The sequence below is a fragment of the Haliotis asinina genome, chromosome 10, assembly GCF_037392515.1.
Source record: "Haliotis asinina isolate JCU_RB_2024 chromosome 10, JCU_Hal_asi_v2, whole genome shotgun sequence".
NCBI lineage: Eukaryota > Metazoa > Mollusca > Gastropoda > Lepetellida > Haliotidae > Haliotis > Haliotis asinina.
The window spans coordinates 10,780,425-10,804,792 of record NC_090289.1 but is presented as its reverse complement, the minus strand read 5'-3'; the positions used below and the strand labels follow the sequence as shown (position 1 = coordinate 10,804,792).

General features: G+C 37.7%; 1 protein-coding gene across 1 annotated transcript in view; it reads right to left on the bottom strand.

The window, feature by feature from the left end:
• Positions 1–4,448: 4,448 nt before the first annotated feature.
• The window catches only part of LOC137299061 (homeobox protein Hox-A7-like), a 46,010-nt gene continuing 26,090 nt past the window's right edge, over positions 4,449–24,368 (bottom strand). The window contains exon 3 of the mRNA XM_067831546.1: positions 4,449–7,189. Within this exon, the coding sequence (XP_067687647.1) occupies positions 6,846–7,189 (344 nt within the window). The 3' untranslated portion in view covers positions 4,449–6,845. The remainder of the gene's footprint in view (positions 7,190–24,368) is intronic.

The following is a 24,368-nucleotide window of genomic DNA, read 5'->3' as shown; positions in this document are numbered from 1 at the left end:
GTGATTTACCGACTATTTAGATTGTATTTTCGGTTTCAGATATACATCTATATATAAAGAGATGGCATCGACATTCAAAACCTCAATCAAAACCTCCACTCTCATTCCATTTAGCCGTATTCGGGTAGCCTCGATATATTTTAATTTAGTATCCACCTTAAAACACGTTTGATATGAGATCGACGCTGCTCCTCTTGGTAGCACATCATACGCTGTTACAAGGTTACCACGTTTGTGGTCTCATCAAAGAACTGAATACACGTTCATGGTAGAAATGTGGAGTAAATATCAGTGACAAACTAACATCAGATGTTTATGAATTTTCCCTCTACTTTCCCCTATTTAGCATTGGATTGCCTTTGTGTTTGAGACTGCTGCCATCGAGAGAGATGGAACTAGCACCGCATGGTGAGCACTTGGTAGATTCATAATTTGATGCCATTCAGAAAACATAATTGCAATATGGTCATAATTCCTGAGTCAGCGTTCAAGAAGCGCATTTAATAAAGTGAGTGGAGGGTCAATCCTTCAGAAAAAAGCGTGCGTGTTAAACAAAGTCGTTGGTTGTGTCTTCACGGCAAGACTATTGCGGCATAGACAAGGTTTCATGTCTCAAGAAACACATGTGATAAACTGAGTCAGTGTTCAGGGCAAGAATTAGGAAAATGAATAATCGGTTACAGCCTCAAGAAACGTGTGTGGTAAACAAACATATTGTTCACGTTTTCAGGGCAAACATTAGGTAAAAAAGAATAATTGGTTACTCCTTCAAGAAACATGCGAGGTAAACAAATACAGTTTCCACGTTTTCAGGGCAAGCATGGTGAAATTAACCTTGTTTACGTCCTCAAGGAAAATAGGTGCGATAAACCGAGTTAGTATTCACGTTTAGAGGGCAAGAATTTGGGCAAAATGAATGATATGTTACATCATCAAGAAATGTGTGAAATAAACAAATTCAGTGCTCACACATTCAGGGCGTGAATTACGTGACAAGGACATTGTTTCCCTTTCAAGAACGTATATGATCACATCCTCGAGAAGAACAACCATTTGCACATGCCAGTACATCAAACTTTATCTCAGCTCAAGGGTAAATTAATGCTTCATTCTTATGCTTTTTGATCGTCTATTAAAGGTTAATAGTTTCATCATAATGCGTCAACTGTATTTTAGTTCGCCTTCCTATGTCTTCAAAACCAGATGCTTCGAAAAACACCCTTTACTGAAAAGAAACACTGCTTTGCTTTAAAGGGGGAAATACATTATGAACAGACTTGACCTTTTCATATTCTTGCATGAACCAAAAAACAGTTAGTAATTGTTGCAAAAATCGAAGAAAAAATGTCATGCAGTATCACGCGTAAGGTTCGCTGTGGCATCATGTTCACATCGAATTAGAAGGAATAAGCTCACGCTCATTTTTAAGGTTGCATATCTTTCTTTTTGTATTCGCAACATTAATAGCTGTCAGTAACTTCTAATTACACATTAAGTGATCGTTTAACCGTAAGAATGAATACTAATGCCCATCCAAGTAAGTACACAAGGCGCAATTAAACAACGGACAAAGCCTAAAGCTATCATAACGATCTCCAGTCATACAAGAGGGAAAGATCTAAATCGAGACATAGGGGATCGAATTAACGAGCTTCGACTGCACATGTATTGTATTTCGAGTTACAAACATACCTTCACCTGCTTGCTTATTTGTTTAGATACAATACAAGTGACTTTAGAATTTCATTACATAAACACTGTTAGTATTTTATGTAAGGCCATGTGTTCACATACTACAATATAGAACGAAGTGTCACAATTTGTAATTAACGTTAGTTCTCATGTCAAACTTTATGTGATTACAAACATGATAGCGAATGTCAAGCAAAATTATAGTGTAACTATTATGAAATGTTGTTCTTCATCCAAACCATTTACCAGTCGTTGTGCTTCTCAGATATATCGCCAACTGCATTCCAGTGAATGCACGTGCGAATAGCATTATTATCCTTTTAAACGTTCTATACTTATGGTATACTTTTTCATTTTAAATATTAAGGTCATGCATGCATGTCTCATAGAGGAAACAGGTAAAATGACATCAACCTAAATTAGAATTTATACTTGCTACAAGTCATGTTTCCTTCTTGAGAGCATATGAAAGACACACGACCAATCTAAATCCATATCTCTGGATAAATTCTTCAGTCATTTATCTTTTTCTCTTAATATCGCCAAAACTCTCAACAATTTCATACATATGCATACATAAAACGATATTTTCGGACACCAAATCGTAAAGACTCCAAAAGTGTAAATTCAGCAAATATTAGCCAATAAGCAGCCGAGTTGTTAATCGTCTTGGTCAGGTCGCCACTAAATGATGACAAGTGGACAATGCCATTAATCAGAGTGGCGCCAGACAAAACATTGATGTCCACCAACTGCCTTGGCCGGGCCTTCACCACAATCGTCTACTCTCGCACTTCGGGGTAGAGGCAGGTCTTTCCATGGGCAGGACGTGTGTTCAACGTCAAACGTCGCTTCAGGCAACAGGTGACGGCCGACGTAATATTTTCTTGACAACATTGTCGGTATGAACGAGGTTTGTCCGAGTGAGATCGGCTTGTACAGCGTGTGAGGCGACTTGGACTTGTCTCGTGGTATGATATAAAATAGTGATGTCCATTTCCGCCCCTTTGGACATAACTCAGGCACGCAACAACCTTGTAGTCTCCCAGTAGCTGTTTTCTTGTATATTTCAACATTTGGTTCTTATAAGAAAGAAACCACGTCGATTGCACCGTGTGCAAAGGACAAAATAGAATTTAATTGTGGTGCAATATTGCCTTTTTTAACCCTTTTCTTACTGCAACAAGGCGGATTCAGCAAGGACAGATGAAAATGTATTTACGTACATTTGTTCTAAACGTAGTATTTATCTCCACGGGGACATGTTTCTAATAAATGTTTTGCCCCCGTAAAAATCTGAACATATTTCGCATCTATAATCGATTAGCCATTCAAGAACTATCGGACCAAAGAAATTATTATGTTTGACTGTGTCGACTGCTGAAACCGAAAGGAGTTAATCGATGTTGATTTCATACGGGTATCACTGCTGTGGTTTTGGACCTTGTGATTGCAGTGTTCTAGTGACCGTTTTTCGGACAGGTAACGAATTTTCTAAATATAAAAATATTGTTTTGGTTTTAATTATTTATTTTTTTATTAAAATCCATTTTCAAGTGTATTCTTTCTTTCCCTTGGCAATTCACGTCTTATGATTAAACATTTCCAATCTCGTAACAGCTGTTTCAGTTAATTACTTATTCGTGAACATGCGAATGGAAAGAGTTTTGTGAAACTGTAACAGGAAATATGCATTATATACGTTAGTATCAGAATGTACCTGAAGAGGCTTGTCTTTCCATCGGGCACTCGATATTTCCAAAACTCGTAAATCGCACTCCGTATTGACTCTGAATGTACAAAGGGTGTGCTTTGTGTGCAGACTGTGACAGAAACAGTACTGAAATACTGAAACAGTACTGAAAAAAAATAGACTGAAACTGTGACTGAACTATGAATGTCATATTTCAAATAAGTTTCGACTTCTTCAAATGACGATGGAGTTTGTCTGTGGCCATGTATGAGAGGTTTGTGAGATAATTGTTTTGCAAAAATGACCCCTTAAAGCGATATCAGCACATTCAGGTTTACTGGTATTAAAAATAACAGGATGTTGCAAAATTAGTCATAAAAGTGCAAATTATGTGTCGTAGTTTAATTAATGGTCTGAGGTACCGCAAACCAATTTGCATATGATTGCATTCAATATTAATAGCGCTGAAAGGTACATGCAGTTGTGTACGTGCCTTTACATGTGCATGTCTATTAAATATCAAGCTTACATATTAATACATAACTTGCATATTTGTCTCTACTTAATCTGTATCGATAACAGGTCGAAGGCGTCTCATAAAGAATTGCAAATACGATAAAGGGAACATTTCTTGTCTATATTCTTTAAAAACCCCAATGTTCCTCCTTAAGCTTTAACAATGATTTGCTGAAAATTTTTCCAATACGATTTCATCTTGTTTAATTCTATTTCAATATATTTTTAATTAACGTCCACAATTCCACTGACTGGGTGAGTGGGTGAGTGAGATAGTGAGTTTAGTTTTACGCCTCACTCAATATTCAAGCTATATGGCGGCGGTCTGTAAATAATGGAGTCTGGACCAGACAATCCACTGACTGGGACATGAAAATAACTCAAAGATACAGATGATATTCATGTACAAAGTCACCTTTCACTGTTGTGAACTCATTCTTACTAATTTCGATATGGTTTTAAAACGAAACGTACTACTGATCATTTTGTGAAAGGACAGTATGTATTCTAGCTAATAATAGATACATAAATAAAGAACACGTGTGCATATATTTGATCAGACATTTAATATCAAACAAAAATCTATATCAACATTATTCTCGTTACAATCAGGCTGCAATATAGATCTTTACAATCTTACAGAATAGTTTATATCAATATCTCATAAATGAAAAAAAACACAGTACAGTCATAACAATTATAAGTGACGCTTGAATAACCAGAAAATATGACGATAAAAACTACCATTTTCTAAAAACCTCATAGTTTCGTTAAAACGTTCCTCTTTTACTTCTTCATAATCTATTTTAGCAAATTAATTAGCATTAATGTCACTTAATGCCTATCGGGCATAATACAGATCCAGTGTTTAGTTCTTTGATTTCGTTAAACACAATGTCATTGTGATTTTCGTATAATTACACTATTTATAATTATCACGTGAACACATTTTGCACATTTAACTGTAGTGACACAAAGATACCACGTTTCTGAAAACAGAGCAGATATGTTTTGACAATCGCATGATAAAGGATTAAGTCTGATAATGTATAGACAGGCAGGTGGTATGTTGCCTTTACCGATAAGTCCGTTTTGAACAAAGAGATTTTAATTCAGAACATGCACCGGTGATGATTTTGGGGGCGATAGTAACGACCCGGCTTAATGGATGTATTAAGCCACTGACGTGACAGGAAACCTATACATATATATTACTCATTATACATTAAAAAATTACGAAGCCACATAGGAATAACAAGTTGTATTTTGATTTTCGTAATATGTATAAACTACTTCGGAAAATTACGTTTTGATATATAGCTCTTGCAGAATATTTAACTCACCGTCAGCTGTTCTTTCTGATCGTCTTAATATGATTTGATATGAATGTATCTTTTTCATTTTTTGTTTTACATTAATTTAGAACCTTGCATATGTATGTAGTTTGTGACGTCGACAACATACGATGTACATATGTTTAGTATTTTAATTTATGCAAATTATAAATTGCTAATGGAAAAGATTACATTTCAAAGAAATCACATTTAATATCTACCTGTGAATTATTTGGTTTCATTTCAGAGTAGAATCTAACCTGCATTTTTTTCTCATTCGATCACAATAAGCCTATCAAGCTCTATCATAGGTACCACAATCGTGAATAACACAAGCATATGTTAACACAATATTCAACAATCTACCAGTGATCCTTTCTCGTTGAGACAAGAAACATCTACTCGTATTCCTCGTTATTAAACCTTAATCAGTTTTCTCGCATATACAGGGTATGTTTCCTAACCGCCGGTTAGATCTCATTCAAAGAGTGAAAAATAACGAGAGATCGATAAACGATGAGGATAAGTTATGAATCACTGGGTAACTATAGACTATTCTCGTCATCTCATGTAAGTTTTCGGGCTTGCGTGAAGTTTTCCTTCACACATAAATACCCTATGACCAAAGTCAAGGTCACAAGACCGTGAAGTCTCATGGATTCTCGTTATAGGTGAGCACTCTTGCGAGAGTTCGTGAACATCAATAATCACAATATGACAAAAATACGAAACAAAAATCAGAATAAGCTAACATATGTAAAGAACAAAAATAAAACGTGGTGAAACGTGAGTCCCTGAACACGACCTAATATTCAAGATGGCGTCGACACAAAATGGCGGATTTTCTACAAAGGTGGATGAGACATGAAACAATGAAGCGGCTTTGGCTCTTGAGAAAACACTTTCTTGCCTTACAGATAAGGGTCTTGCCATTTCAAATACAAGTTCATTGTGATGATTGTTTTGCGCAATACACACACATCACGTCCAAAATGACAAGCTTTTCCGCCAAAACTGAAGGCAGCAGACGACAGTTACTACTCGTCTGATGTTGCATTCACTGCGATATTGTAGCAGACGACAATGTTCACGATCACGGTTGTTTTTTTAAGTCGGTGTCGGTCTTCATATCTGTTCTTGCTCCGACCTGATACTTCGCAACGTGGCAACTAGTTCTTTCGTCTTCGGAGCTACGTCTTTCCGTAGGTGCGAACAGCACATGATGTGTCGTCGTAACCGGTTAAACGGAAATGTTATCGATAGTAATGACGATGTCGTAATTTACTCAGGCTATAACGGCGAAGTAGTTGGTGCTGTTGTGGATCATATCATTTTCGTTAAGAAGAGCGTGTTTGAACAGACGACACGTAAACTTGCTTCGTCGTGGACACAACATAACCGCCGAGTGGTTTTGGTTGAGTGGTGTGCTTAGTTCTTGGTTGTCAATTGTTCACGTCAGTTTTAAACATAATGAACAGACGACATTGTTCACAAACATTGTGTCATCCATTAAGGTTTTACCCACAATTCATTAGCGGAGGTAGTGGAGGTATCGCCACTTCCGGCGGCCTCCGATAGTTCAACAAAAACATCGAAGGAGATAAATTATTTCAACTTTCTGAATTTTCGGGCGAATGTGATTGATTCGAATTCTGAGCACATGATGACGATGAGCTTGTAGATTTCGTTGGAACTGGATCCTCTGGTTTTGTCTTATCGTGAACCCTACTTTGTTCATTCAGTTCTTTAATTGCCTGTAACTCTTTCTTTTCTTTCATTCGCCGATTCTGAAACCATATTTTTATCTGCCTTTCTGTTAAACACAACATATGCGACAGCTCTATACGGCGTCTTCGAGTGAGATATCTGTTGAATTTAAATTCTTTCTCAAGCTCTAGGGTTTGGAACCTCGTGTATGTTTGTCGCCCTCGGCGTCTTTGGTTCGAGTTGGGACCTGAAACAATAAATGAAATGTAAATTATACGAGGATCGGACATGTCGAACGAAATATAACCAATCTATTATCATAGATGCAAACATCTGGGACCTTCGAAATAATCCAAAGTTACGTGAACGTAAAGAATATTACATGCATGTTCTATAACTGTTTTGGAAAAACAACACGAATGTCAGTGATATTTGATGCTTTAGCAAAGTGTTTTATCTGTGCAGTGTTCAATTTTGTTTATGTATATATCTAATGATTTCATCAGTTCACATTTTCTACTGATGACTAATTCATATAAAACATAAAAGTATATCATATATTTTTCTGTATCATATTTTATTTAACAGAAAGTAAATCAGTTTCATTTTATTCAACGTTTTAAATAATTCCTGTTTTAAATGTGACTATTGTGCTGATTCATTCCTCAGTCTGACAGCAATCTTCGTTCGTTATTTTCAAAAACCTAATTTATTAATCGCAAATATGTTATCTGTTACCCTATCACATTGCAACATGATATAGATTAGAGTGTTCTTTCATATAACATTTTGAACGAAACAATATACAGATTTATCATCAAATTTGTCTCGATAAACAATACATGGATGAACGTATTCCCCTTCTTTTAACGTATCAACAAATAATTTACCTAAAAAAGTAAATCAATTTTATAAATAAGTAATCCCATATAGTATATCTTCACATTGAGGTGAATTTATGACGCTTTTGAAAATTAATTGACATGATAAAGCGAAGACCGTTGAGTCGCTTATCAAACAAGCCCTGGATTTAAATAATATATCATTTTACAAACACTTTCGGGTGATACTTAATTTTGCTACTATAACTCCGTGTATAATTTCGTTTCGAACGATAAGCTATCGAAAAAAACAATGATCATACAAAATTCAAAATGCCACATTCAACTTGCCAGATATTTATATAAATATTTAATATCTTGAATTTCATACGTATCAGGTTCTATATGATTTCCCTTACCATCGATAAGAATACATGAAGGCTTTATATCAGTTCTAAATTCCAAAAGCCATTGCTTGAATTAATTAGGCGCATGCTTTGTGATTATCTGATGAATGCACATCCATACTTAAATATAAATACGGCTACATGTATATATAATTTAATGAAATTTAGCACCTTTCAAGAACGGTTTGATTCTCGAAATATAAGGAGGTTTCTTTTTGAAAAGCTAGGCTGCGTTCTTATCTTTCGTTTGATAAATGAATCAGACTTGTTGCTATCATCTGTTCGATTTGTTATTCAAAAAACCCCGATATGTATAAATCCCGAATGCATTTATTGTAAAAGGTTCCCACTTATACGTGTGGAACTCTGGATGCCAAACGTTTTTATTTCTCTGTAACTGATCTCCATAAATAAAACTAAATAGGGGTATATTGTTCTTTCTTAGCATGTTAATAGCAAAATGAATGGCCACTGATGTGAAATAAAAATCGTCTTTTCGTTGCAGGTAGGAGACAAAAAATCTATTCCCTTTTCATTGCATATGGCATTGACAGTCTGGCCAGGAGGTTATTTCGCTCCGAATGAATTAAATGAAAAAAAACCCACCATGGTCGTCAATCCGCCCATTACAGTTAAAGTTAAACCTGGTAGTATGCGTTGTTGTTCTCTCACAAAACAGAAATAAATCCGAGAAAATAAACCGGCTTATATGTGCCGTATTCCTATCATGTTCAATTACCGTATACAAATAAAAACTCTCGTGATACAAATCAAAATCTGTCGTGAAACTTGATACGTCGATTCTGGAAACCTATTACTCATCCAAATTGAAAGAGGAATTTTTAAATATAATGTTCCGAGTAATATCGGTGATAATTGTCTCTCTAAGCATTGTAAGTATACAGTATTTAAATATGTTTACTATTCAATCCATGTTCTCTTTGTTAAATCCAACATAGATTCAGCTGTGATTGGATGTCGAGAACATGTCCCGCGGATAATAAGCACGTGCACGCGGTTTGAGTTACTGTGATGACACGTGACAAACAGCAATGATTTCTCGTGCGTCATATTTTCAGCATGTGCGACACTAGACAAATCTGACATCGTGTGCTTGTCCAGTGCAAAAGAAAAGTCAAGTAAATGAATCAATTAATTAAAATCATAAGCCCACAAAATAACAAAAATACATATATGGTCTTGTCGAAGGCAACCATGTGCTTTTCATATGAATATTGTCATTAATAAATCTAAAAACGCGTCTTCCGATTAAAGTTTTGTATGTCTGTATAGTTAGAACTATCTTTATGTTAATACTTAACTCACAATGTGTACTTGTTTTTAATTTTATACACTATTCATTGCTTAAATGTATTTGTTTTAGATGACGTGACGTCCACCCGAACTAGTGAAAACGGAGTTACTGAGACGGCGAGATCGTTCTAAAAATTGTATCGTTACTTCATCGATATGTTCACATTTTGGTCAAAATGTGCACACGGATAACGAACTATTTGTTAAGGCAATAGTATGATGAACCTATAGATTGTGATCCTAACATTACCAATTCTTTATATCAAACCACATGTTACATCCTTTAGAATGTCTTTGTTGTATATAAAGTATGAAGAACTCTTTCAGAAAAGTTGTAATTGTTGCGCGTGTTATTTATGATGAGGATTTTAAATTAACGTTTCAGAGAAAGCTAAATTCCGCCAAAGGAACTTATTAGAATCCCTTAAGTGGAAAGTAATAAATTCTTCTTTGGGTGCTTTTCACATCAGAGACTTTTCATCAATAGAGGATAGTTTCCGCGATTTTAACCCTGATAGAGAAGGGGGAAATAATTTGTGGCTGTTGCATCAAGACTTCCTTCGAAAGATCTGGATTAATGGACGATTCAAATTTATTCCACGAACTCCCAAGTCGAGAAGGAAAGGAAGGTTTATAGTTTTTTGTGTCTCAATCTTCCCAGTATTTGCATTATAAAAGAGAAAGTGATAGCACCGCCGTTCCATTCCCAAACCTGACCAGATTCTAAATCTCTCACAAGCGTAAATCTTATCCGCTAAGCCAAGTTTTCCTATTGGAATCGTCAACAACGGCAATTCAATCAGTCAGAAATACTTGGAAAATCCCCGCTGTATTTTTGTAACTCATTAAGTCTCTAGTCAGGATTTATTCCATTTTAACAACTACGTTTTTCAATTGTTTCATTTCATCCGGGCGTTTTTAAGGATCAGTGCATGGTTTCACATAACACGATAAACAACAAATTCACCCCACCAACCATTGTGAACAGGTTGTCCGATCTGGGTGACTAATTTAATTTTTTGGATCGAATATTCATGCCTTGACGCTACCTTCGCTCACTAATTGATTTAAAATGACAAACGGGAGGCCAGACCTGTAAAAGTGTCAGGTAGTTCAAATATAGTTGCCTAAACTCAATGGGATTCATCACTTGTTTGGAACCAGGGGAGTGAGTATAGACGACGGGGAGATGGGTAGCGTTGGCTAATGGCACCTGAGTATTGTGTTTGTGCCCAAAACGGAAGGACATTCCCGTACTATATGCAACCATGTCTCCAGGATGGACTTTGTTTTGAACAGACTGTGCTTGTCAAAAGACCCAACCAACGGTATCGGTAGTCGCTGACTTGGTTGACCATTGTCATCATATCCCAACTGCAAAGGTCGCTCCTCAGGATATCAATCACTGGATTGCTTGGTTCAGAATCGATTATATACCTACCGCAGTAATCTAGTTGGAATATTCCAGCGTAAAAGAACAAAGAGATATCACCTCACGTAACAGGTGGGACATCCCTCCGATGCAGCATGATTTTGAATGCCAATAAAAGAGGCAGATGTATTAATGTATTCATAGGTGTACTTATGCATTCATAGATTTACGATTGATTACAATCAGGGAAACTTATGCGAATCATTGGAGCCTAATCTGTGCATATTAAATCAAACAATACTGCCAATGGAACTCACAGGCAATAAAAGATTCATCCAGGAACCTGATTTGAACAAAACAGCACAAATGTCAGAAAAACATTAACCCACTCAGGTTAAAAACCAGATACTCGAATGAAATACCCCAATGAAATACATCAGCGAACTATCATTTTTGTCAGTGATTCACCAACGATTGTACTCTTCTTTCAGGAATTTATTTTAGTTGTTAGAATTAGTCTTTAGGAACGAAGACTCACTGACTTGGGACAACGTGTCCCAAATAAGTAGTTCGATGCTCATTATGTCAATCACTGCACGATTCGTTCTAGACTCGACCATTTACATAACCGCCGAGTATTGTATTGTTGATGTATGCGGCGTTAAAAAAGAAACGATACTGAATGTGACAAAGTGTACACGTTTTTACAGCATGACGTCATGCTTACGTAATACGGACGTCGCTAAGGTCTTGCTATAATAGGATACAAATCTTCGTGTGAAATATTTGTATGTGATATTTTAATGAACTACAGACTCCTGATCATCCACATAGTACAGTATTAATGTTGATATCTCTGGCCTTGACAATTAATAGATATGATCTGATCAGATTTCAAAACCAACCCTATATTTGCTACTACACTACACTATTCATAATTCTAAAATCAATTCATTTAAGTTTGGCTAGGTGTAGCTTCAAAAGCGACGTCACGTGATTGTGAGTATTTATCTAACACAAATATCATAACCCTTTCTCTACCGTTCCAAGATAACTAATTTACAAGAATATCTGTGTTTCAGGTAGATGATGGGTTGGTTATTCCATCACTAAACCAACACCCTACTACACATTTAGTGTAAACACGTACCCCTTTACCCGTTCTCGTTTTGTGAAGGATCTAGCACATTTCGTCGCTGTGGGGAGCCATGGATAATTTGGCGAATTCTATTTCAGTTCTAACATATGAAAGACATGTTGTTCCGTCACATCGCCATTTTTATTCGCCAAAATTCGATGGATTTAACCCCTGCTATGTTATTAGTAAAGTCAACAGTTTCAATATTGAATCTAAAGGATGTGAAACAACCTTGACCGCAAATATATCCCTCATGTAATTGTATTCGTAGACGATGTGTGAAATAGCCTTTAACATACGCTATAGTGTTGACCTCGAACACCTCGATAAATCACCTTTCGCCAAACGAAAGCACCAAAACCAAACCCTGGGCTCCCCATTCTTTGTACTACCCAGTTTGATAAAACTAAAATCTACGTTTATGAGACAAGGATGTGAAAATTGTTTCTAAATATTCACATGAATACAACACGTGTGGTCTAAGCGCAGAAGCCATTTTTCTTTAAGCGCTGTGGGGTGTAAGACTCAATGACTGCTCCCTGTAAATATGGCGGCCGTCTTTGGGGTCGAACATGAGGTATTTAGTCTCAAATAACACGGAATGAAGGGTTAGGAGCACGGATACAAGGAGATGGATGTGCTTACTTCCAGCCTTCAGACGTCTTTCTCACTTTCGTACGTTAGGCTCTTATCACTGAGTGAAGAATCTGCTAAATGGACGATCAATTTTCAAATCGCAGGAACTGTTTTGCCTTATCATCGCTCTCGGGGCTCAAAATGCGGAACAGTTACACGGAATTGGCCTGTGGTAGCCTAAAAAAGACCCTCCCATGTCAGAATCTATTTTGCTGCTGTAAATCCCAACCGAGACATTTCAATGTCAAGACCTGTAGCTCCGCCGAGCTAAAGATACAATCACCCGCTATATATTTCCCGATCACCTGCAAGTGTCGGATCGAGGGTGGCTTCCATTTTTCATGCTAACCAGTTACGGGATATAAAATATGTCTTTCCATAGTAAACGTCTCGTTATTTTCAGCATCAACACCCACCGCGATATTCGCAACGGGCTCTCCACCTCGCGGCTTTGCGCATGTAAACAGATCGGTTAAAGAGACTTGGACATGTTCCATTGTTATGTTGTTACGTTGCGTGTTTGGTTCAAAACACGATAAATTTCTGCAACGCTCTATGTAACTGTTAATATAAGCACTCACATTTAAGCAACACGAAATTGGGTGGGCAGATTTTTGCGATGATGGCATGTAAAAGACGTTACTATGAAATAAAAAGTTTATTATATCTGGAATTGCAATATCTTCTGGCAAAATATTGTTTTTGCATACACCTCTTTGCTAATTACAGCATTGGCATCACTGACTCGTACATGTGGAAAAAGAGTAAAGTGGAATGGTAATTATCACATTCCGTTCAAGTAGAATGTCGAGGTCCTCGTCGGAGTCTCAAGGAACCAAGTTAGCTTTTATGCATATAATATGTATAATACCAGCGGGCATGTGCTGCTGTGGACTTGTGGAAGAAAACGCAAAATCCTTTCCATTGAGAGAGCCCTTGAATTATCATGCCTTACAACGTGTCGCCCAAACCACGTGTTTTATATCACGCTAATTTCGACGTGAACTGACTTACGATGGTACTAGCATCTGTTGCTGAATTTCCAGGAGTCCGGAAAGGTCTCACCCTGGGAATGTATTCTGAGAAATGTGAAACAAATTTGTTTACAAAACATAGTCAAAGATGGCGGATCAAGATCTTTGATAAAACACACCCATTCGTTGAATAATTGAGGGAGCCCGCTTGATGTAAATACCTCATAACTCTTGAGACGCCCCCTCCAAGACACATGTCGCGCTCTGGGAAACCAGGCGGCGTGAAAATGGCTAACATGCTCCAAATATACATCCAATGTCGAATTTTGATAGCTGCCCCTTTTTACCCTTTATACAGGCAACGAGTCTGTCATGTATGAATGAATAATGGGCGGCAGATATATATTCTTATAGCACACATCCGTTTCGCAATTCTCGCAGCAAAGATAGAAGGTATTCCATATGGTTTGAATTTGCCAGGTACCGCTTTATGGCACATGGTGCTACAAGAACCAATACGAAACAATTTAAAGTATATATAAACCGTCAACGCCAGACTTGGTTATCTTCCAAAACAGATTCAGAGGCAAGCTAATGGAGAAGATTCTGTGGATGGATCATTGAAAATCAGTAATGACACCAGGTGTTCACCAAAAGGGAGTGAAACTTTATCGTCTCCCTCACGTATCAGCCCCCTCCCCCACCCCCAACACACACACACACACACACACACACACACACACACACACACACACACACACACACACACACACACACACACACACACAGGTATTGTCGCCTGTGTTCTTTATTTATCAAACTTTAAAATTCACGTAGCTAGCTGGTTCCATTATTCAATACGTCCGTTCGATACCCGATGGCCCATATCACTTGGCGGTCTCATCGAGTGCATACCCTTTAAGATCCGGGTTAGAAATGTTCTCCAGCAACCCCTGCTTGTCGAAAGACGTGATAACGGGATCGGGTGGTCAGGCTCGCTGACTTGATTGATTGACCTTGATTGATTGATTGTCATCGTATCCACGTTGTGTAGATCGATGTTTCTGCTGTTGATCACTGATTACGTGGTTTAAACTCGATCATTTACAAATCACCGACATATAGCTGGAGTATTGCTTGGACGCGACGTTAAACAACAAACAAGCAAACAAAATCTTCTGCAGTGGCGACATACCTTAAGTGTGCTTTAGGTTTGTGATGCGATTTGGTAATTTGGTGATTTGTAAACAGCTATATTTCATCTCTTTGGTTATTTTACGTCCATCTGCGTGAAATACTGTTTCAACAATGTATACAGAGTCACTGTTCATACACTTGTTCAAGTCGCAGGAAATGGCCCAGATGTTCCAGGACGAAAATGACCTTGAAACCGAATCCTCAGAGAAGTCTTAAAAAGCCGCTAATGGTAATAAATTAACCCAGCGGTCAGTACTGGCCGGTGTCCGGTGTCCCAGCTCTTCTAATTATGGTCAGAAGATGGTCATAGTAGCATAGCCCGGTCAGTGAGATATAACAGATAATCCTTTTCGACAGACGCTGTGGAAGCACTAACCACTGTCAGCGTTTCCACATATGTAAATATATTGGCGCAAATTGTGTAAGTCTCTATTACTTAATATTCGTTTCATAATTGTAAATATTCAGTATTATTTTCATAACGGTTGTAAAAAATAAATATTCCATACATATTAACACAAGAAACCCGGAAGTTAACTGACAGTTAATTAATATATACATAATTTGGGCATGTGCGCGAACAGTAGGGATTGTTCCAAAACGCACATCTAATATATTTGTTCATTGCATACAGTAAAATTAGTATTGACGAGGCCTTCAGTTAACAGCCAATCCGCTTTATATATTCTGGGATCTTGTATGTGATACATACGGTACGTATTTCTCCATTACGTGTCCCAACGAGGCCATTTCCGCCATTTTACAGAAATATAAAAATTCCCCAGAGCCATGTTCTGATGATCACGAGTATCTGTGCATCATTAGATTATATAAAACTGATTAGATATGTCTGGAGATATGAATTTACAAATTTTGTTGCAGATCGCATGCTATTGAGTCTGCCATTTATTCAAAACATACAGCTTACAAATTCCCATCGCTGTGCCTACAACAAACAAATTCCCTTTATACCGTTTCAAACTAATTACAGCAATACCACGGTTTTCCTCGTTGTTTTGTTATGGGGGGAAAACGGGCACGAAAATGCCTTTCGTGTTTTTGAAACATTAAAGTAGTAAATTATTCACCGATCTGAGTAATAATACAATCATTAACGACTCCCAAACCACATCCCCTCTGTTAATTTGCAGTGTCTACGGGATTCAAACACGAACTATCGATTATCGTTTCGATCTTCTACAGCACGGCTGCCCCCTGTAGCTTCCGATCTTTCATATTTCAAAAAAAAAATCTTTCTTACAACATTAATCCTACAGGGGAATGAAATTTCTCCCAAAATAATCCTTTTAATATACAATATTCAAGTTGATTCGGTACTCTTCACAGGAAGTGGAGCTCAGTGTTCGGTGTCAAGAGCATAGAAGTTAGAGTATTAAAAGGCCAGTGGCACTGATGCAGAAATCCATAATACTGACATCACGGCTGATTTCTAAAGAATTTTAATCGACTTTTTATTATCGATTTTTTAATAATTATTCTGTAATCTATATGTAGTGCTTTTCGCGGTTAACATCGAAATGTTTACTAGAGTTCATAGCGCCACGGGTACAAAAGTCGGTTTAAATAGCTCCTGTGGGTGTGTGCAAGTATAGTAATAGTATGGTCAATTCAATACATGTCAGTATGATTATTGGGGCTGGAATCGTTCAGATTATAGAAGAGAGTGGCAGTATTACTGGTGTAGTAGGACTGTGGAGTATCCCCTACCTATAATTATGATAGAAACAACATATTTAAATTAAAATGAGCCATGTGAGAGGTTTCAGGGCATGAGACATGCTTTGTTTAGGGCTTCTGCTTCAGCAACCGGCTGGGTGGTAGAGAAAATAGCATCGCTTAGTATAATTAATTCAGGAAGTGTTACTGTTATTAGTATACGAAGTGCTATGGTTGTCGCAGCATGTACCAATATTATCACGATAGCCAGTGTCAGTGTCTTCATTGTGACAAGTGACACCATGTATATTATAGTAAGTCGTAATATGATTACTATAAGAACAGCATCTGTTCCTGTGATTATTTTTTGTAAATGGCAGTACGATAGACTAACAGCTAGTCTCTGAAATGAACATATTGTACTGAAAAATAAACATTCATAGTGAAAAAAATAATATGATGAAATCGAGCTCTGAAGCTATGGAAATCTAGACTTGTCACATTTTTTAGACTTGCGTGGGCTTTCTTGGATATATATACTTCAGGGTCTGTACGACAGCCTAGCAGTACGATTATTGAAACACATGTCAGTTTGATTGTTGTAGCTAGAGGCAGTGTGTATTTAGAAGTATGATTAATGCAGCAAATGAAAGTATAACTATTATAAGTATGTTTTTTGTAGAAGAGTCAGTTTGATCATTGCAGTCGGTTTGATCATTGCAGTCAGTTTGATCATTGCAGTCAGTTTGATCATTGCTGTGTGCGGAAGTATGAAGCCATCCTTATTATATCGGGTTTAAGTATTATTACTGTATCAAGTACGAGTATGATTATTGTAGTGTATGACAGTGTCGTCGTCAGAAGCTCGTCTCAGTGTGATTATTGAAGCAATAATCTGTATCATTATATCAAGTGACAGTGTGACAACTGTAACAAGTACCAGTATGATTTTGTGGCAAATCCCAGTATGATTATTGTCACGTGAGATTATTAGATTAACTGTCACTGCGCATCATTATTCAGTGTGCATTTCATTTTATGTTTGCCATTCATGTTTTAGCGATGGTAGTATATACGTTAAGACGTACCAGTATCGATACAGCATCAACTATCGACGTACGTGATTATTGCTCCAAAGTTCAGTGTAATAATTGTGTTAACTGTAAGTCTGATCATACCATCAAATCTGAAAAGCTAGAACTGTATTAGTCTGTCGTATAGACAATGAAGTATATATATATATATATATATATATATATATATATATATATATATATATATATATATATATATATATATATATATATATATATATATATATATATATATATATATATATCCAAGAAACCCCACACAAGTCTAGAAAATGTGGCAAGTCTAGATTTCCATAGCTTCAGAAAATGAGGAAAGTCTCAGGGCTCCATTTCATTATATCCTTTTGTTTCACTAAGAACGTTTTTCAGTAAAATATGTTCATTTCAGAGACTAGCTGTTAGTCTAGAACTGTATGGTTACCTGTCGTTATTGCAACACTTATCATCATATTGTATTGTTAATTCATCTACGTTGCACTTGTTATCTACGGACATGCGAGTTGTCGGTTATTTTCGTTTATTTGTAGCCGTCCCGATCTTGAAATTGTCATGTTGCTGGGGCAGTATTTATAAAAGCATAAACATGCTTGCTTACCAACACAGGTTTCGGAAATAAATATGTTTAAATCATACCACCAAATCTGAGTATACATGTAGCAACTATCATTATAATTACTGCACTATGCCAGGATGGATGTTCTAGCAACTGTCAGTGAGATCATTGTTGTTCTATTGCTATAGCCAGAGTGAAATTGTTTTAAAGCCTGATATCAATATAGAAGGATGTATCTAACTAATGAGTAGGGTTATTTGATAATATTTGATTATATTTGATCAGTGTCTGTTTGATTCCTGCAGCATTAATTACAATTAAAAACGAACATAATCTATAAAAAACGCGGTATGTTCTGATTGATAGCATCGACATTCAGACCAATCTAATTTCCATCTATACCCCAGACGCTCAAATGTAATCAACACTTATTAGTAACCAAAGGTGCCAGTTAGTATTATTGTGGGGTCGTATATATAGAATTATGAAGAAATATTGTCTAACTAAAATGAATTTAAATGATGCTGTGCTGATAATCTAATCTAAAGTCACTCCAGTATATAACACTACCTTGTCTCATCCCGTCGTAATTGTATTGGAAGAAATTGCTTTCCTCTAAATGCATCGTTTCAGGTAAAATGAAATTTCAATTCAGTTTCAAGTCTCCTTTTGAGATACTTTAACTCAATTGGCAGCACGCGGAACAGGGACCATCCTCGCAAGAGCCAAGATGAATTGCTTTCATGTTGATAAGAAAATGACACACTAATAAATACATTCTACAAATAAAACAAGAATATACACCAGAAGTGTTGTCTCAGGTATATTTGTTCACCAACAAGACCAATAGTTGCACAAGTTTACCAATTACATCAAATCATTAAACGTAACTCACATAATCCCCCATAGGTGATATCATTGGGAATTAAAAAGAGAAAACACTTTCAAATAACACCTCTCCGCACTTCCTAATTATTTCCATTCACGACTTTCCAGGAAATAACACAATAAAACCTAAAGCAAACTACAGAAGCCTTGTACACACCTTCTCTTCACACAGCTACTAACCAGGCAGTAGCGTTAGGGAGAAACAGAGAGCAAGCAGATACAACCACCCTATATGACCATTCTAACTCGTTTCATTTCTTCCTGACTATAAAACCGGATAGTAAAACGCAAGTTTCGTCATAAAACGACCGATATGCGGCAATACAACGGTCGTATGGAAAGCATCGCTTGTAGCAAGAAGTGCACATTTGCCTCAATCCCCGTCGGGTTGTGGGCTTCCGTACAAATACACGCTAGTATTAGCGTAGCTCCGATGCCATGTGCTTGGGGTATAAAAGGTCTATATACATGCAACGAATATCATATCAAAGTCTCGTATACATGCCGCAAATATGGCATAAATACCGCATAAAACGTTGGATGATTTTTCAAGGTAGCCGGTATTAGCGCGGACTTGCTGGTGAAATATATATAGCGTTTGACGCGGGAAGAGGAGACTACCCAAGTCGGTGGTTATTGATCTGGGTCTCAAGCTACAAATACATCTTTCTTTGCATTTCTCATATCTATGGCGGGATTTTACACCTGGTCTTGTCGAGTTGTTACTGTTTCATACTTTACTTTGTCTATCACATGTATGTTTTGAGATAATCAGATACATGGTTTAGATTTCTGTAAATACGTCTTCATAACATTTCATGATTTCAATACAACAAATAACATCATTACATAAAACATCAGAAAACAACGCATACATGTTCTTTATCAAAACTGGTGCATATGATATTGAAGTATCCATTGTATGTTTTCGTGTATATAGATTGCATTTAATAGGTGACGTTCTGTAATATGCCCTTACGCATGACAACAGATGTGATTATTACAAGAATTACGTTTGAAAGCTCAGTCTCAGTATAATGTAACACCGTGTGTCATATTTATGTCTGCATTTAGTGCATAATTTATCTTGAAGAGTGTCGAATCTGTAAAGGTTTTGGATTTCCCTTTTTTCACCGACGATTATTAAACGTATCAGTTGTGTGTCTCAGGTAATAAAGCTCCAGGGGAAATTATAGTAACACATGCATATGGAAAGTCATCTCCGGAGAATGATCAGCCCAAACTTTTTCATCTCGAACGAAATGTTAAAGAGTGTCACTGAGAAAAAAGCAAATTTATATAGTCTAGTCTTGTGGTGGCTTTATCTCTCAAATGCACTGCAGAAATCATATTCGATCCTCATGGAAAGGTTACATAAACGAATCACGTCTACAGATATATCGAATAAACATACAAGCCTATATCCGACTCTATTAGGTGTCAATTTCAGCGAAGTTGATTAAAACTGTTAAGCTGCATATAGAATTACCGAACGTTGATCAGGCCAGGGCGGGATACAGAGAAGTTATTTTCAAAAGTGTCGAAGACGACCTTTAATTAAAATCTGCTTCCGTTGTATATAAATCACGAACGTTTTGTCCCCTTGCTTATTGTAATTCGTTGGGTGTAACTTATCGCGTGGATTCAATCATCCCCCACGCCAGAAGGTAGGGTCCGGGTTGAAATGGAATTAAACAGAATATCTCAACACTGGGCCCCATAGTCATTACAATACCCCTCCTTTATTTCAATCTATAGGCCACTCTTCTTCCAAAAGTCGTAAAACGCCAATCCAAAGCTTGCTAAATTAAAAGAATGCTCAAATTTCAACAAATGTCTCGTACGTCAAGAAAAAGCAATTCTGAGAGCGGACAAAGGCATTAGATTCAGCGTCATAAACAATAGAAGAGTCCGCATAATCTTATTAGCGTGTCCCCGTTCCTGTCTTTGCCTCACCGGTCATTTCTTAAACGTAAATAATGATGACGTCATAAATACCAGCCATTGTGTGACTTAAGCCAACGGTACAACGCTGTTCTGAACATGTCAGTTTACAAAGTTAACCTTTTGAGTCGAGGATCACACATAAGCAGAATCCATGATAAGTCTGTAAGGTATAGTATTACCATTAAGAAATGGTAGTATACCACTTTGAAATAGATTGAAGGTCACGGTACCAGAGGCAATTGGTTGGAAAGGTATACATGCATATGGTAACCTTCAGACGCTTGATGGGCATTTAGAAGTTGGATGTAACACAACAACGTAACATCATACTGTAATAACAATGTACAAAATCAAATAACGGAAACTTACAGAGGCTGCTTATAAAGTCTTATACATACATCGTATACTATAACCTTTATTAAATCAGTTCAGGTTGATGGAAAGTATTACCAAGTTTATATCAGCGTGAACAGACTGTCGCAGAGCATAAATGAACTACTCGCTGAAAACGATGAAGGTTTGCGCAAGCCATGATGCACGACCCAGCGGTGTTGTATTTCTTGCAGAGGGATCAACACTACGTGTTTATCTCATGGACTATGGCGTAAAGGCTATGTCTTGATCACAGGCGCGTTGCCCAGGGAACCTTAAAATGAAATACAAATGCATGCGGCGAATTTTTGTTACCATCAGTGAACCGGCATCCTTCGCTCTCTGATTCCCGCCATTTTCAGCGCTCACACACACGGATGCTCACAATCCATAGCGACTTCTGCAATAGGATAGTCTCTAATTGTCCATTGATTGATTGTTATACTTCTCTCTGTGCCATGCTTCCCTTCACGTTTCATATTAACTGCCGTGCCCTTTGTTGTTACCGTAATGTATTAAATAATGTCAAAACATGACTTGTGAGACCCGTGGGACAATAAGGTCCGAGACTGAACAATCTTCTGTTGTTTCCTAACTTGGCTGAATAATGTCATCTATGACCTCAGGGTTCAAGTGGTCCCTGATGTCCGATGGTATTTATTCGCTTCCTTGCTCGACATGCAATGATGGGAATATTGTTTGCGTGTCCAAGTGGTACCAAAGACGCGCCTCCGTCATGATCTCCATGTGGTGGAAGGCGCGCTTCAAATAATGTCTTCATAACTGTTGTGTAAGTGGTCCCAAAGTCTTTCCCTGAATGACCTTTTTATTTTGAAGTGGTCCCAATTGGTTTTGTCTGCACAAGAAGTGGTCCGAACGATTGTGTCTGTATGAAGATTTCACTCGATGTGGTCAAAGAATGGTGTATATTGCCCTCTGTCCATTTGGTCCGACAGCTTAGGTGCCTGCATTAACTTTGAGTCCAGGTGGCCCCAAAGGGTAGTCTGCGGACCTTCTTTGTCGAAGTACGTGTAGCCCCAAACGATCAGGACTCTAAGTCGCCGGAGTGACGCTCATATATTAATGAGTGATCAGCTATGGAGACATTGACTCTTCGTCTTCTCAGCTTCAACAACACTTATTCCTCATATTTTCAGCTACAGCAACAGTTACTCCTCATTTTTTCAGCTCAGGTACCATTAACTCGACCATAGATACAAGTTTATGTTCATCGCCATTTTGCCTGTCACAGGAATCTCAAATCTGCTTGGGCAAATAATAATTTTACGGTATTCTTTACGTTTACCATAGCTGCATGATGAAAGAGGGGACATAAGCTGTGGTGTATATACGCGATAGCAACTGATAAACGTATTGTTGGGTAAGGACCATCATACATTCATCCTCTGATTCCAGTTGTAAACGGTTCTTACAACATACTTGTGAGGTCGTAAGACTGTACTGCCCAGCAATATAAACATGAGCTGCTACATTAAGTAATAAGCACTGTCAAGCCAATTCCACTTATCTAGAACGACTGAAGATACATCGTAAGAGTCATAAAGGTCATTCAAAGCAAGTTTTCATTTACGTTGAGTTTTGTATTGTAGCTCTTAAGGGTTCCACAACAAACTCGGAAACACCCGGGCCCACTTGCACAAAGCTATCTTAGCGAAACGACTATCTTAAGAATGGGAGTAACAATCACTGTAGCGGTAAGGTAGCTTCGTGCAAGTGGGCCCTGGTCTCCGAACTACAGAAATGATTACGTAAAACAGAACAAGTCATCTGGAGAAGGACTCAGTTCTTAAGAGAACCTCAAGTCTCTGAAACTGTTACATGTTAGAAGAGTAGCAGTAGATATTACTACAGCTCGCATGGGGAGAAGTAAACGAGTTGAAAGGATGGGGAGTAACCGTTGCTACAGCTGAAAAGGAGGCATGGGTAATCTTTGGTGCAGTCTCAAAGGGTGGGAGAAAGGGAGAAGTAATCACCGTTACGGCTGCAAAGGTGGGGGAGTAACCGCTGGTACTGCATAGAAAGGGAGGAGTAATCACTGGTACAGAGAAGGGGAGAAGTAGTATTCGTTGGCACAGCTGAAGAGGAGGAGTAATAGTTGCTTGAGCTGGGAACGTGAGAAGATGAGAAGAGGAGGAGTAATCACGGCGACAGCTGAGAAGAGGACTCATCGTTGCAACAGATGGGAACAGGCCAAGTGTCCGTTGCTTTAGAACTGGTCGGGTACACACTGCTCTGATCATAACATGGAAAGAATCATAGGCTGCTAGGTCTGATCATGACAAGGGGATTGGTTTGGGCTGCTGGATCTGATGATGACACAACGGACGGAGTGTAGGCTATTGAATCTGATGATGACACAACGAGTAGATTGTAGGCTGGTGGATCTGATGATGACACAACGGGCAGAGTGTAGGCTAGTGGATCTGATGATGACACAACGGGCAGGCAGAGTGTAGGCTAGTGGATCTGATGATGACACAATGGGCGGATTGTAGGCTAGTGAATCTGAACAAAGTGTGTGAGTGTGTGTATGTGTGTGTGTGTGTATGTGTGTGTGTATGTGTGTGTGATAAAATGTTTTTTCATTTTTCGCTTGTTTACAACCAACCATAAGCATGCTCTAGCGTGACAGTCCTCACCATTCTAGATATACAGAACTCAAGCAGTGTTCAAGTTCTATAACATTCAGTTGCATGAGTGTCTTCAACTTAACATTGTCTTCTGTAAAGACTTTTTCAAGCTTTTGCTGTGAATAGAAATAGAACGGTGCAATACAGCATGTGCGATGTATCATTCAGCCGCTGTTGCTAAATTATTCAGTATTATATATGTGTTCTTTGCATTTTATATGGCAACTTATATTCAATTATTTGTGTTACATGCAAAAGCAGCTTAACGAATATCCAGTGACACGTTAGGATGGAGCTGATTGCGCATGCTCGACTTTTCCATAGGTACAGAAGACCTGTTCAAATTATATATGGTTTCTCTGTGATTTAATGCAATGTGATGTTT